General features: G+C 35.3%; 1 protein-coding gene across 8 annotated transcripts in view; it reads right to left on the bottom strand.

Annotated features, from left to right (window-relative positions):
- Positions 1 to 847: 847 nt before the first annotated feature.
- Positions 848 to 16,603, bottom strand: part of AZIN1 (antizyme inhibitor 1) — a 33,540-nt gene continuing 17,784 nt past the window's right edge. For 5 of the 8 annotated variants that reach the window (XM_045561912.1, XM_045561911.1, XM_045561910.1 and 2 more), the window contains 10 exons: positions 15,376 to 15,572; positions 12,640 to 12,813; positions 11,669 to 11,841; positions 9,304 to 9,438; positions 7,864 to 7,945; positions 7,449 to 7,523; positions 6,611 to 6,773; positions 4,308 to 4,423; positions 3,735 to 3,949; positions 848 to 3,177 (listed from right to left, as the gene is read on the bottom strand). In XM_045561912.1, coding sequence (XP_045417868.1) covers positions 3,066 to 3,177; positions 3,735 to 3,949; positions 4,308 to 4,423; positions 6,611 to 6,773; positions 7,449 to 7,523; positions 7,864 to 7,945; positions 9,304 to 9,438; positions 11,669 to 11,841; positions 12,640 to 12,813; positions 15,376 to 15,477 — 1,347 coding nt within the window. In that variant the 5' untranslated portion in view covers positions 15,478 to 15,572 and the 3' untranslated portion in view covers positions 848 to 3,065. The remainder of the gene's footprint in view (positions 3,178 to 3,734; positions 3,950 to 4,307; positions 4,424 to 6,610; positions 6,774 to 7,448; positions 7,524 to 7,863; positions 7,946 to 9,303; positions 9,439 to 11,668; positions 11,842 to 12,639; positions 12,814 to 15,375; positions 15,573 to 16,603) is intronic. The other 3 variants (XM_045561915.1, XM_045561914.1, XM_045561913.1) reach the window with 1 other exon arrangement.

The raw sequence follows: 16,603 nt of genomic DNA, 5'->3' as shown, positions 1-16,603 counted from the left end.
AAACCAGAGTTAATTGAACCCTTACTGTATGCCAGGCACTGTTCTAAAGTTGAAATCTTATGAAGCTGCTACTTTTATTATTTATTTCCATTTCCTATCTGGGAAAACTGAAGCACAGAAGGGTTAAGTGAATAGACTATTTTCACACAGGTAGTGTAAGTGGCAGAGGCAGAATTTCAGTCAGGCAGATAGGAGTCAAAGTCTACACCTGTAACTATCAGCTTATACTACCAAATTGCCTAAATAATAAAATCTTTAGATTTAATATTCCTTCTGGAAAAACAGTGAAAGAAACAAAATTTCCTATCAAGTCACCCAGTTAACTGAAGTGTTTAAAGAACAAAAAGATGTTGATTTTCATTTCAGCAAGAGTTCGGAAGACTGCTTAAAGCCAAGACAGGTTAGCAACTATATACTCTAGAAACAAGGGGGAGATAAAGGGGATTGCAGAGAATGTGACTTTTCTAACTCAGTGTTTGCATTGAACGGTATCAGTGTCCATGTTTACTTGGAATAACATCTAGCTTAATTTATATCAATCTAGTTCATTTAGTCCAAGTTTAAAACTGTTATGAGGTCAGTGAACTCAAGTATCTAGAGAAAGAGTAGCTCTAGAAACATCTTAGTGCTTATGCACACACACACACACACATACACTTTGTCAAAACTTTCATTGTTCCATATGTAACAATGAATCTCATCCCACCATCTATTTTATCAGATTCAATTTACTTTGTAATAAAGCAACTAAGATTCCTAAAGAACGCTTGCAAGCTAATATACACAAAGCTGATACGTAAAATTTCACCTCTATTTCATGGTAGAAGCCATCAAAGTAAAACGTGAGGAGGAATACAAACATTTTATCTATGTATTCAGAATCACACACGAGTTACCTTTACAGTTCAATTTACTATATAGAAATCATTTGGGTTTTATATTTTCAGTTAAATTTTGAACTGAGATTACAATATTGTAACAAAAAAATTTACATTAATTCAGTATTTTTTTAGCATACCAAATTGAAATACATAGGTTCAAACTTCAGATTTATGGCAAACAGTCTTCATATACAATACAGACATGTCTTAAAGTTACCATATTATTCACATGTGATATTTGCAACTCTTGAGCTGTTTCACATAGAACAGCTCTCCTATGGATATGGCAAAACTGATATGCCACGAAGTTCAAGGCTGTATAGTTAAGCCAAGGACTCAAAGTTGCACCATCTTTTAAAAGGTTTGGCATTTCTGGACCACAACAACGCACAACATGTAAAGAAGGTAGGAAACAATTCCTCCTCCTTGTACGGTTTTAAAAAAAAGTTGCATGGTAGCTTGGAATTTTGCATAAAATCCCACAGTATACCTTGGAAAAGTCCAAGGGCAATTAGATGACAATGGATTGGGATCCTGAACTTTTTTAATTAATAGAACCCATGAAATTCAAATGGGCATTAATCAAATCAACAAAATATTAAGCACCTACTGGTTTAAGAGATTAAAATTTACTAGAGATTCATGATCAATTTCTTTCCACCTTGAAATCAAGGTGTTAAAAACCAGTTATTAAGTGCATTCCAAACTTCTCCTATGTAGCACAGGTAGAATTTTCTGTCCATTGGCACCAAAGTGAAGTCACATTTCCTCTTGGGAGACAGAAATTCCACATCTGAACATAGAGTAAGTTAGGAAAAAAATGACCCCTGTGTTTATTTTATTACTATTGTGATTCTGAGATCTAGGATTACTAATATACTAGCAGTGAACAAAGCAAATTCCTGGCAACAATTGTCAGGTTAGTGATGCTAACTCCCTTCCCCAACCACCATAAAATTTTAGTATGAAAAGAATTAAAATTATTAAGCTGAACAAATTGGAAAAAGAAACTAAGGGAATTGTTCAAACCAACCATAAAGACCAAAATTTGAAATCACTGCAATTGAGAAATTGAAGAAAATAAGTGTGCTTCACCCCAAACCCTCAACTCTGAATTTAAATATTCCGTGCAAAAGAGCATCAGGTTTCTGAATAAACATGTAGCCCTTCTCTTAAGTTTTAGTGCTCTGCAGTTTTCTGCAATTTTATTTCCCTCCCCCAAGTTTCTTCAAAGTATTTAATAGAATCTTCCATTTCAGCCGAAAGATTTGTGATTCAAAGATTTACTAAGGTACTCTACGCATCTATCTATACAGAAACACCTACTAATTATTACAATTGGTTTATGCAGGATTAACATTTTTGGTGTTAAAATTGTTAAACATCATGCTTACTGCACATCAACTCTCCATAATGAATCTGAACTTCACAATGATTTACCAAACACTTTACTTAAATTACTAATTAAATAACTGAAAAATGCACTGAGCCAAACTAAACTTAAATGGGCTATAAAGAAAAATAACCTTCAAAACAGTCCAAATACACATCTATTTCAAACCTACCTTTGCTAGCTAGCCCCTTTCCCAAAGTTTTAGCCTGAAAAAACAGTAAAATCTACACAAAATTTTATTGCAATCATACAAGGGTTACATTAGGTCAAATACAACAAATACTATGATGCAATTTTACATTTATTAAACTACAGTTCAAAGCACAAATTTACACATTCTAAATACACTAAACATATCTAATGAAGTCACACTGGTCTTCCACTGACAAAATTTGATATATCTGGGTGAAAGACATTAACTTTACAAGACTTTTTAACACGAATCCTTAGTATAAAAACTGTGTACTTGTATGTAAACGGTTTAATGGGGAACCCAATTAATGGGCTTCCATCTCCACTAAGTCATCCATTTTGTTGCATATTTTATTTTAAACGCTTAAGGGGTAGGACAAACTGTTAAGTTTAAATCTGGATACATTATCTAAATCTCCCATTACCCCCAATGAATTATAGATGAAAGCTGATTTTGTCTGGTCCCAAATAGCTATTATTAACAGTTCTGATTCCAAGAGAATTAACAGAGTAAGATTGTTTGAATTTTTTCCACACTGGAATGTTGACCAGACAAACTTAACCTGCAACTTCAGATCTAAAGAAGCGTTAATGCCTGTTTAAGCTTCAGTGGAAAAGCTGTCTTCTTGGCTCAGCTGAATGCAAGAAGGCACAAAGAAGAAGTTCTTCATCATTGTGTCTGAAGTAACTCCAGCATCTTGCATCTCATACCTAAATAAAAATAAGCAAAATTCTGAATTGAAGCCCAAAGACCACACAACAAATGGAAAATGAGACATACCTATAACTAGTCTTCCAAAAAACCCTTAAAAGATTATCATTTTTCTATTACAGTCATGTGCTGCATGGCGACATTTTGATGAAAACTAAACTGCATATACAACTGTGGTACTGTAAGACTATAATGGAGCTGAAAAATTCCTATTGCCTAGTGATGTCACAGCTATTATGATAGAAACTTCTGTGTTTAAGTATCTTTAGATATACAAGTAACTTACGATTGTGTTAGAACTGCCTACAGTATTCGATACAGCAACATGTACAGCTTTGTAGCCTAGAAGCAACAGCCTACACTATATAGCCTAGGTGTAGTAGGCTCTACCATCTTGAAATAGCCTTATAGACACATTTCTCAAAACAAAAATCACATCATTAAGTGACACACAACTATACTTTTAAGTTATGCATTCATTACAAAATTAAAGTTATTAGCAAATCTAAAATGTCACCTCAAACATCCCACCTCCTTTAAAATAAAATCACCTTACCAATCACTGAATGACATCATGTAATAAACAGCTGGCCTTTGAAAATCATTAAAAGCAGATGGTTCATGGAAAGAATCTGCTCCCATGTTTTCAAAGATAAGCCAATCTCCCACATTCAGCTCAGGAAGAAGACAGCTTTCCACAATTTGATCAAGCTCATCACAGGATGGACCCCAAAGGCTGCTTGTAAACAGAGGCTCATCTTCCTTGTATTTCTGTAAGGAAAGTTTTTTTTTTAAATTATTAATTTCTACTCATACTCATGTAGGTGTTGCATCTGGGGTAGATCAGAAAAGCATTATTCACTATCTCAGGTACAATGTGCCTATGGAAGAAAGGCCTAGAACCAGAGGAAGGGGTGCTCCTTCTTAAGCCTCAGTGGTACCATTAACTCCATATGAGGGCAGCTAACTAAAGGGACTCAGCCAGAAAAATGCAAATCTTAAAAAGGGGGGTATTTTTCTCCATCCTAAAATATTTCTCAAAAAAATTGGGGGGGAGGGCATCTTAAAAATAACAGTTCAGTTTATAAACTGCCAAATAGGTTCTGATATTATTTGTGTTAAAACTTACCTTGTGAACCTCTGGAATGGTATTTAAGTCCTCAGACAGTTTACTTGCAAAAGAACCATAAACACCATCATTCATATAATACATGAAGGCTGGTTCATCACTTCCGGTTTTTTCTACTGAAATAAACATGAAAAGGGAAGATGAGTTCATAGTAAGATGTCATATATACTTAGTACACAAGGCTTATCAAATAGACTGAAGTAATAGCCTTTAATTAATGTAAACTTTACATTTCTCAAAATACTTAAATTAACTAAAAAAAAGACTGATATGCAGACATATCTTAAAATAAAACAGCTTAAAAAACTGAACATACACTTCACAAAGGAAGATAACCAATGAGCAAATGAAAAAGTCTCTACATTAGTCATCAGGTAAATGCAAATTATTGCCATTTACCTTATGTTTATGAGTATTCATTTATGAGATCGTAAACTTAAAGACTGTTAACACGAAACACCAGTGAGGGTGAGGAATGATCAGAACTCACAAGTAGTGTATACCAGTGGGAGCATACAATACCAACTATCACTTTGAAAACATCCATTCTAGGATCCAGCAATCCTACTCTTAGCACAACCAATACTCATTTCCTGTTTTTTTCACTTTTTTATTTTTTATTTTTTTTGAGACAGAGTCTCACTCTGTTGCCTGGGCTAGAGTGCCGTGGCGTCAGCCTAGCTCACAGCAACCTCAAACTCCTGGGCTCAAGCGATCCTACTGCCTCAGTCTCCCGAGTAGCTGGGACTACAGGCATGCACCACCATGCCCGGCTAATTTTTTCTATATAGTTTTAGTTGTCCATCTAATTTCTTTCTATTTTTAGTAGAGATGGGGTCTCGCTCTTGCTCAGGCTGGTCTCGAACTCCTCAGCTCAAACGATCTGCCCGCCTCAGCCTCCCAGAGTGCTAGGATTACAGGCGTGAGTCACCGTGCCAGGCCTCATTTCCTGTTTTTTTAAATACCTCTCTCCACAAAAATGAACCAGGGCTCTTTTAAGAAAGGACTGATTGATTATAGGACTGAAGCAGGGAAAGGATAAAATGAACCTGGAACATCTTGATATTCCACAAAATAAAGAAGTGCTCTGAGAATATGGTGTGATGTTAAAAGGACCCAAATCTGTGATGGTAGAATAAATAATGAAAGTAATAGATTATATAACCTTCTGAATAAATATCTCTTAAGTTTAAACAATATAAATAGGAAGGAAGGAAAAGCTCTTCAAGTAAAGGCCAACTAATACAGACTGAATAATGGAGTTAGAAATTTTGAACTTTAACTCAGTGACAAGTTAAATAGACAAAAAAAAAAAGAAAACACAAAAATTTTAAATAAGACATTCATCAATAGATGCTATAACCAAATAGGGTGAAAGTGTGCTGAGAAACAGGTAGCTTATTTACAGTTTCAAATTACCTTGTCATTTCACAATGGAGAAACCTGCCTGACACCAAGTGATCAAAACTAGCATCAAAAAACAAAACAGAAAATCTAATACCATCTACATTAGAAAAGGCCACTACCATGTGGTCTCTAAATGATGCACCAAGAACAGAATATTTCTTTGGTGAACTTTATGCCCAAAATGCATGGTCTAAAACATCTAATCAGGAGGATATATCAATCAAACCTGAAATGAGGAACATCTAAAAAACTCCTACTCTTCAAAAATGTTAAAGAAATACAAAGTCATGAGCTGACAAAATTTTTCCTGATTAAAGGAGAAATGACAAGTACAATACATAGTTCTGGACTGTAGTCCAAATGAGGAAAAATAAAAAGCAGTAAAGGATAATAATGGGAAAACAGACAATCCCTATGGACTATAGATTAGTGTATGGTGGGAAAAAATAAATCTCCTTAATGAGAACAGTATTTCCTACAGCAATACTGGTCAACACTGCCTACTGTCTTTTTGTTGGTTTCATTTGAGATGCGATTAAAAGGACTCTTTGTTGGCCCTTCTTATTTATATTAGAAAGTATGAAGCAGATTCCCCCGTGATCCATCTGAGGTAAGAGGAATGGAAAAGGAACAGAATAAAACCTCAGTTCTGAATAAGAGATAAGGATCAGTCATCTGGTGGAAGTTTACTTAAAACGTACATACCTATCTAAACATCACAACCAGGAGAGCTGGAGTCAGGTGTTCTTATGGAATGGGACTTTGGCTATGGCATGTGGAAAAGCTCCCCAAGATGCCTATAGCTGGCTTAAGACCACCAACAACTTTATGGCCATCTACTCATCTCCATGGTAACTGGAATTACCTACTAACAAAAATAAAACTATAAACCTTACCTCCAGAGGAAAATTTATCATTTTCAACAACTTTCTTTGCTATGATATTAACTGCAAGTGTAAATGCAGAAGACACATAGTAGCTTCCAGGTTCTGAAATTATCTTAATGCCAGATCCTTCAGGAAAGTAGATATCCAACAGAGGGCTGATAACATGATTAACCTATGGATTTAAAATCCTAGATTATAGTTTCAATATTGGATTAGATAACTTACAATACTCAGAGATTGACAGCTATTAACTAAGTTTTCTAGGAAAATTGAGCAGTTCCAATTGGAGACCATGAAGCTTAGCTATTAATGTTTAGTGGCTATCTTCAAGCAATTTACTGATGCACATTCTTAAGTCAAAGTTTACTTTGTAACTATCAGAATGGCATTCATTTTAAAAAATACATAGATTAATAACTCTAATACCAAATACCTACTAGTGTTTTTCTTTTAAAGTCTTTTTTTTTATACTTGATAGATAGCAGAGGCAGCAAAATTTCAAGTAAAATCTTTCTAGACATTACAGAATGAGGGACAGAGGAGTGATGTGCACCTGGATAAAACAGCTAAAGTTAAGTTACGAATTCATTTTGTGTCATCAAGTACAGAAACACAACTGAAATAGAAAATCTTCTGTGATAATGTTACAAGGTTCCAAGAATTTTATCAAACATTTCAAAGTTAGCTAGGTCTTCTCATTGCCTGGGTATTTTCTAAGAATGAAATTTTAAATAGATAATTACAGGCTTTACTTTCTGCCATTGTAAAAATCCAGACCTACACATCCACCACTTAAGTAACAAAGAAAGCAATTATTCTGATATGTTATCCACTGAAGAAAGTTTACCTCTTCCAATTGAAATTCGGTTCCTGTGAAGCCTCCACCAATGTCTAACATGTTCATTGTAAAGCCAAATTCTCCCTAGAGATGAAAAAAATACTTTAAATTCCAAATTGTAATGGATATGAGAACATTTCAAAAACCCAGGGAGGTAAATATCTGTTCTGACCTTTAGTACAGCAAGTTCTTGGTTTTTTATTAACAGAAACAGATTAATTCCATGTTATGTATATTGTTTCACTGATCCTATCTGTACTCTCTAATTCATCCCTTTACCCATTTAAAAAGTACAACTGTATTAGAGCCCTGAATGCTTGTTTTTTAAAAAAATGAGGTGTTATACTGGGTGTAAACAGAGTAATTCACACAGGCACAAAATACTGAACCTTAGTAAAATATCAAAAATAATTTAAGAACTTACAGCCATGTCAAACACACATCGAGCATCAGACAGAGCATGAACATATGCTTGAGACTCTTTGCAAGCACTTGAAACATGAAATCTGAAAGAAATAGGGTAATAACTTTAAAGCAACAAGGTTTAGAGATGATTCCTTTCAACTGTCATTCGATATATTGACACTGTAAATATTCATGTTAACTTTATCAAATATTTTAAATATTAGAAGCACTAGTCTGTAATTATCCAGGCTACAGTACCAGCTTTTTAGAAGTCAGTGCTTATACTATAATTCTATAAACAAAAATTTTAATAAGTTAAACATCAATTGTGCTCCATGTTTATACAATAGGGCATGTTTTTATGTATATATGGTAAAGTAACAAGCACTACCAATCGAATTGGTTCACAAAATCTTTAATTTGAACATTCAATTTTATCTGGCCAAACACAAAAATGTTTCTATTGTAGCCAGGCATGATGGCACACACCTATTAATCCTAGCACTTTGGGAGGCTGAGGCAGGAGGATTGCTTGAGACAAGGAGTTCAAGACCAGCCTGAAGAACAATAGTGAGACCCCCATTTCTACAAAAAATACAAAAACTAGCTGGGCGCAGTAGCATGTGCCTGTAGTCCCAGCTACTTGGTAGGCTGAGGCAGGAGGATTTGTTAAGCCCAGGAGTTTGAGGTCATAGTGAGCTATGATGACACCACTGTACTCTAGCCCAGGCAACAGAGAGCAAGATGCTGTCTCCCCACTTCCCCAAAACAGTGTCTATTATAAAATAAATACAAATGAACATTAATTAAACCAGTAAGTTACATTTACTAATATTAGTGATACTTGAGGCTTCGAAATATTTAAATTTAACTGCAATATGGTTCTGTATATTGATTGTTAAACGTTAAAATTCACACAACTGTATACCCCAAAAGTCAAGTTTTCTGTGTGTTAACTTAAATAAAATTAAGTTCAAATATGAGCAAAACTCTCCAATGTCAGTATCATCACCTAAGGCAGAATTAAAATTTTATCTAGGCTAACATGGAATATCTATTGTGTAGGGTACAGCACGATCCAATTTTTCATGTAAAAGAATTACGTGTGTGTACAAAGAGATTTAGAAAAATACACAAACTATTTAAGGTAAAACAAAGTTTGATTTATTAAAATGCCCCCCCCAGGGATTAAGAAGAGAAAAAGTCTTCAGACAGAGAACAGAAAAAATGAAATGACACCTACAACTTAGAAGCTCAATGACATTTCAATATTCATTCACTGGAATTCTAGATGATCTCTATTTAATTTAAAAGGAGGTGATTTACTGTTTACTATTTTTTCTCTTTATTGGGGGAGAAGGTACAGATGCAAAATAGTATGAAAAAGGACAAAGCATATATTTAGTTTTTTCCCCTTAACTAAAAAAAAACGTTTTAAAAGTTTAAAACAAATACTCACTTAACCCCAATTATTTGGACATCAAGTTCCTTGGCACATTCCAAGAGATGCCTACAGTTCTTCAGTGTAGTACCAAACTTCATGTTACCCTCTTCGCCTCCAATATTATCTTCTGTTGCAATATGTAGTAAGACCCTAAGAGAAGGGGAAGATGATTGGGGCAGAGTTGGTTTACATCATCATCAGCACATGTGGAAGCCTGAAGATTGTAGGAAGTGTGTTGATTATGTTGCCAGGGCTCCCAAATCCAGCGACGGATGAATCAAGTGAACCTAATGAAAAACAATCCTGTATAGAGAAAAAACTAGCAATTAGGGCCTAAAGCATGAAGCTTGCAAGGAAGGGATTTTGGAAAATGCAGCAAGTTAAGACTGTTGTAGCATCAAGAGTCGGTTGGGCTCTGTAATGAAAGACGGAGACATTACTTTCAAATGAAGTCCATCAGTCCATAAATTCACCTAGAAAGACTAAATTGAATAGCAATGCCATCATTGTCTTTCAATAAAAATATCAGGGCTTTAAATGTCTTTAAATTTCCTTAGATGTTCACACTAGCTAAATCTTCACCACTTACTCTGAACCTTCCTATTAACCTCTTACATCCCAGCAGGTTTCTAACTGGAAAAAACTAGCAAGATTTATTTTATGTACACAGCAGCCTTTTAGTCTACTGATTCATATCTAGTTGGTAATTTCTTCCAAACCAAGACAAGATGATCAAGACATTAATTTTTCCTATTTTCAGGAGTTAAGTAATTACAAACCACTAAAAGATGCATATATACAAATGCTATCTGTCAAACTATTTTCACAAGGAACATGTTACTTCAACACGTTAACTAAAACAGTCAATGCAATTATGAAGATACATAGTTTTGGCCCTAATTTGACCAAAATTAAGGCAAAGGTTGGTAAATCAGGGCAAGGCTGATAAAAAGCAGAATTATTCTACCTAAGGGTAGAATCAGCTCCATCAAGAATGGACCATTCAGGCCGGGCATGGTGGCTCAGGTGTATCATCCTAGCACTCTAGGAGGCCAAGGCAGGAGGATAGCTTGAGCTCAGGAGTTTAAGACCAGCCTGGCCAAGAGCAAGACCTTGTCTCTACTAAAAATAGAAAAAATTAGCCGGGTGTGGTGGTGCGTGCCTGTCATTCCAGCTACTGAGGACGATCGCTTGAGCCCAAGAGTTTGACGTTGCTGTGAACTAGGCTGATGCCACAGCACTTACCCAAGCAACAGTGAGACTCTGTCTCAAAAAAAAAAAAAAAAAAAAAGAATGAACCATTCAGTTTACACTCTAACACAGTAAATATCCCTGATAAAAGCTTGTCTTCATTAAGTTCACTGAACAACATAAGTTCACTGAACAGGAAGATTTTTTAGAAAAACGAGTGGCTCCCTACAATTTTGCCAAAAATGCTTTTATCCAAAGGTTTTCAGAGAATCTTCAGAATACCATTGAAGTTAGTAAGTCATTAAGAAAATTATAGACATACAAAGACAATGTAGATATAATACACTTTTTCAGTACATATATAGCTCACTAAAAGTCAACAATTTCATAAAAATACAATACGCTTTTCAGTATATTCTAAAGGCATCTTGATATACCAGTTTCATGACAACATAAATTTTGCCTGAAAACTTTGTTTTAAAAAGTAAACTTTTTAGTTAATAATAATAATAAAAAAACCTATTTCTGGATGCATACAGCTGCAAGTAAAAACTTAAACTACATGTTCCAAAAGAAAAGTGTGAGCCTTAAAAACAAAACCCCCTCACCCCTGTAAACCTAGCACTCTAGGAAGATGAGGCAGGAGGATCATTTGAGGACAGGAGTTCAAGACTAGCCTGAGCAAGAGCAAGACCCCATCTCTATAAATTAAAAAAAAAGAGAGAGAGAAAGAGACCCCTTCAATCTATCAACTAGGTTCCTAAGACACTGTCACTAAGTATGACCACTCAAGAACTACAGCCAAGAGTAGGTTAAATCCTCAGCCAAACAGGAAAAAAGCCTGACCAAAATATATCCTGTTCCCATGTCAAATAACTAAGAAGGTTACTGTAAATATGAAAATATATCAATGGCCCTAATTTGATTATCACTTCAACTTTTCTTCCTTGAATTAAAGATTACAAGATCATATTCTGATTGCCATTATTTCATCCCAATTCCACATGAAGGATCAGAAGCAAGCAGCCAATAAAATGCCATTAGCATTTTCCATATGGGAACTTTAAAGAAGATAAGTTATAATTATTATACACATCACTGCTCTACCATAAATGCTCCTTCTTCCCAGGCAAACTCAACCCCCTAAATAGTAAGATAATATTCTCAAACACTTAATTTTTACACTTACTTGGCATTTGGGTGGTTACGTGCAATCTTCTTCAATTCAATTTCATTGTCACATGTCATGATATTCACTCCAACCTTCGCTGCATACTTTATCTGAGACACTTGCTTGCAGGGACTTATGTAAATAATATTTTCTGGAGATACACCCAATTCTTGCACTAAAGCCATTTCATTCTGTGAAAATGGATTTTAAACGATATCATCTAAAAAGTAAAATTTCTATTGCTTTTCATTTGGTTACTATCATACTTGCTACTTTTGGGTTAAACTAAAATTACATGAAGTTACATTAAGATGATACGATGTCACAGTTCATATTCTGCTAAAGCTGCCTACACTACTGTTAAAAACCTTTCTCAGTCCAGTGTGGTGACTCACGCCTGTAATCCTAGCACTCTGGGAGGCCAAGGCAGGAGGATCGCTTGAGGTTAGGAGTTCGAGATCAGCCTGAGCAAGAGCGAGACCCTGACTCTACTAAAAGTAAAAAGAAATTAGCCAGACAACTAAAAATAGAAAAAAATTAGCCGGGCATAGTGGCACATGCCTGTAGTCCCAGCTACTCGGGAGGCTGAGGCAGGAGGATTGCTTGAGCCCAGGAGTTGGAGGTTGCTGTGAGCTAGGCTGACGCCACAGCACTCTAGCCCAGGCAACAGAGCAAGACTTGTTTGTACCAGAGAAATCTTGCCATAGTGAGTAGTAGTTTGGTCTAGAACTAGCTCTAGCCTAAGAACGAGGAACAAATAAAAAGGTTTTCTATTAATAAAAAGAAAGCTTTGAAACGCTCATCACACTGAAACTTCCCTTTTATCAACACACTTGAAAAGTTTGTAAATTCCCAATGAGACTACAAATTTAAGCAATTATTTAAAAACACCATTCAAAAACCCAACTTCCTTGCATTTGTTCTCCTACTGCTGTAACTAGAAGATGGACTTTAAATTGTAGTTTAGTGAAAAAATGAAAAATACTTACTTTATTGGAACAAGCAAATCCAGTTCCAAGGGCTGCCAAAATCTCAAGTACAGCTGGAGCAGAGTTGCATTTCACTGTGTAGAATGGCTTTATCTGAGCCACTACATTCTGCCACTGACTGTGTTTCTTCACAATTTTTCCAAGATCTCCCACAAAAAATGCATTTTTTCCTGTCTATTATGGTTATGAAAAAAGATAAACATGATCAAACAACCACTGAAAACAAAGTATCATAAGTAGAAAAGAACATCCTTTTTTCCCTCCACATGAGCCAAGACATGTATTTACATACACTAGTACATTTAAAGCTTCTTAATAGCAATTTAATTAGATCTAGTATACATTAAAGAAGAATCTAAACACTTTAGTTTTTTCTTTTGTAAACCTGACCTTTTGCCATGCCACACTGGCATATAAAATATTCCCTGAGTTTTTTTTTAACATCATGTTGGGCATGGTAGCTCACGCCTATAATCCTAGCACTTTGGGAGGCCAAGGCAGGAGGACTGCTTGAGCCTAGGAGTTTTGAGGCAGCAGTGAGCTATCACCACACCACAGCAATCCAGCCTGGGTGACAAAGTGAGACCTCATCTCCAAAAAAAGAAATCAATTACTGTGATGTTCTCTTTCAGAATCAACTGCCTTGATTTTACTTTTTAGATAGTTGAGGGAAAGAGACCTATTTCCTCCCATGTTTCCCCCACTGTTGAAAATACTTTGGCAGTTCAGGATAGAATACCCTAATAGAGTATGTAGAATCAAGAATGCTAAACAAAACAGTATCTCCGTTAAAATGGCCTCTTAAGACAGATGATAAAAGAGAGTAACTTCACTGGGAGACCATTTTTAAGTAGACAAAGTTGTTAGTCCATGTGCACAGAGATGGCAAAAATTAGATTTAAATACAGAAGTATACCAAATGTCAGATAAACCTGAATAAGGATAATCTTCCCTCAAAAATAAACTTATTTTAATTAGCGATCTGGGAGAGATCTATAATGATTTTAAAGTTGTGGCTATTGTAGGACTAGAAACATGACTGTAATGTGTTGACCAGAGCATAAATTACTGAACATTAGACAGCAGACAAAATAATCTTATTTAGGATGTTCAATATCCAAACATTGTTTGAGAACCCAGGAAGATAATTTCACTGTTTTCAACTCCGTAGCCCATGTTATTTGAAAATGTTCCTTATTGGAATATACTGCCACGTTGATAAAATATAAATGTATAATATGGGTTATAGGTGACAGCTATATTAAGTTGCCCATCCTCACAAGATATGCCATCCATACCTAGTATTCTGGCAACAGAAATTTTATATTTACTTTGATGGGGAAAAAAATAAGATATTTATTGGTGCCAGCAAGAGAAACGGGATAAAACAACAAGGTATTCAGTTTCCTTTCTTAGGCACAATGTGAGCCTGGAAAATTCTCAGTAAGCAGTGGAAAACTAAAGGATTTAGGGAGCAGAGAAGCTTTGTATATAATAAATATTCAACAAAATTAAGCAAACTATGGAAAAAGAACAAAAACAGAAAAGGTAGTTGTGCAAAGGCAGACTAAGATAATGGTCACAGACGAAGGAGGGGATGAATACAAGGACATTATGGAGGAAAAGACCAAGGCTAAGTAAGGGAGGACGAACAAAAGGAGGGCTGAGTGAGTCAGGGGAAAAAAAAAAAAAAAACAAAACCCACAGAAGTACCACCCTTGAGCCATACAATTAGACAAGACTGTCAGAGGAAGAAAATAGGGATGAGGACAAACCCTCACTAAATGTACTAAATGTGGGATAATTTAGTATGTGGGACAAGAATGGATGACAGGAGTATTTCAAGGATTGTATCTGACCCAAGAAAAGTGTTGCAGAGGTCAGAAGAGGAAAGTTAAGTGACTAAGAGAAAGGTCACCAAAATTTGACCAGGAGCTTCCTGGTGACATGAGAAAATTAACTGAAGAGTGACTTGGCAGGAAATGGTTGAACAGTATGACAAGTGTCACTATTTTTCACAAAGTTCGATAGAGAAAGAGAGAAATAAAGGGATTTTTGCTGGGGTGAGCACATCTGTAGACTGAAGGGCAAGAGAGAGAAGTTTCTTGAGTATTCTATTACTCAACACCAGTAACATGAAAATAATTCTCCAGCAAGTTTGGGAGAACACAGGAAATTAGCTCCAATAAAGAAATAATTTCAATCAGTACATGAATAAATGAAAATAACACTATCAGTAAATCTAAAATGAAAATAAATGACTTTAAGTAGCAGTGAATATCATTTGGTAGAAGCTGTCTCCTGGGGCAGTAAAGAGCAAGCATGCAGTATAAATCATCAAATTCTCAGTCAATGTACACAACTCAGATTATGTGAAAGTAAATTAAAATCTGCTGAAGAATAGGGTTGAGAAAAATGAGTATGAAGCCATATACCAATTAGAAGGTTGGCAGGCAACACATCAATAAAACAGAACATGAGAGCCAGATGCCAAAAGGCATAGCAGAGAAAGGGCTATCAGGAAGCATTTTTAAATGTGGAACCAAAAGAGAAATCATATCACAAGGAGAGTGGGGGTTGGGGTAAGGATGGAGAGTTAAGACAACCTGGAAAAGTTAACATCTGAACCAAGTACTTTTATCAGACGAGTATCTTGGAAATTAATAAAGCATCGATACTTTAGAATTTGGAAAATTACAAACACTATATTTGATAAATATGAGATGATACACTTACCAGGGTATGTTCATAAACATAGTTATCAATAACATTTCCAAGGTTTGTTCCTTCATCCAACAGGCCAACGGAGTAGTTTGCATCATCAATAAATCCTTTCATCTCAGCCGTATTCCACAAAGCCGAAAGTCATAAACCAGGAAAAACAAGAGACGGGCCACCAAGCCTATGTCTGGGTCCTTAGAATATGCAACAAACTGCCAAAACAAAAGTTAAATCAAAGTCTATTATTCCAATAGTTAAACATGATGTATGAGTTGTCAATGAAAGTGTGCTAAGTGCCTAACGAGGAATTCATGAAATCATTTAATACTTTCAGTAACAATGGATTATCAATATCCTATAATACCCATTTTAAAAAGTGAGTAAATATGTATTTTATACATTTATAAAACAATGTCAATGTAACTTCTTGACGGTAACCCACATATGCACACAATATATTACAAGCCTCTATGATCATCTTATTTACCCAGAGTTACAGACTCAATCTCCATCATTCATATGTTATTTTGTGCTACTTCTGTTAACACATACAACTGTACTCATTTTAAGAAAGCTAATGAAGTAAGTATCTTCAGCCAAGAAATTAAAATATTAGACTGAACAGCAATACAATGCCAGCCACATAACATACATAGCATTACCAGTAATGGCAGATAAATGTCTTATAAATAAAATCCCAAAAATCACTTAATGCTATCGCACTGAAAAAAAATTTCAAAGTTGGTGAAAATAATAGAAATGAGTAGGGGTGGAAGGTGGTTTTAGGAAACAATTTACAGCTTTGATACAGACTGCCTAGGCCTAAAACTAAAACGGTACTAACTACATAGAGTTAGCAACATAGACCTCTAGGAAGTGACTTCATTTGTTGAAATAACTGGACTAGGTAGGAATCAGAAGACTTAGTCCTGGCTATGCCATTTAATAGTACAGCGATCCTACATCAATTTCTCTAAGCCTCAGCTACATATCTTAATTATTTCCTCAAAAGGTTGTTGTAAAAATAAAAGCATAGCATGGGAATTAAAAATTTTTCTAGAGCTAAAATTAAGTTGCTAATTAACAAAAATGCTATCATAATTGGAAACTAGGTATAAGCTAAGTACATACCTTGAGCCAGTTACTAGGTATCTGTATGTATCTTGAGCCAGCTACTAAGAAATCTGATTTTTTAAAAAGCTTTAGGCTGAATCCTACCCCTTCTAATCAATCAATCAAATAA

The sequence above is a fragment of the Lemur catta genome, chromosome 9, assembly GCF_020740605.2.
Source record: "Lemur catta isolate mLemCat1 chromosome 9, mLemCat1.pri, whole genome shotgun sequence".
NCBI classification, from domain to species: Eukaryota; Metazoa; Chordata; class Mammalia; order Primates; family Lemuridae; genus Lemur; species Lemur catta.
Note: the sequence above shows the minus strand (reverse complement) of the source record. Positions and strands in the feature narration are given on the sequence as shown.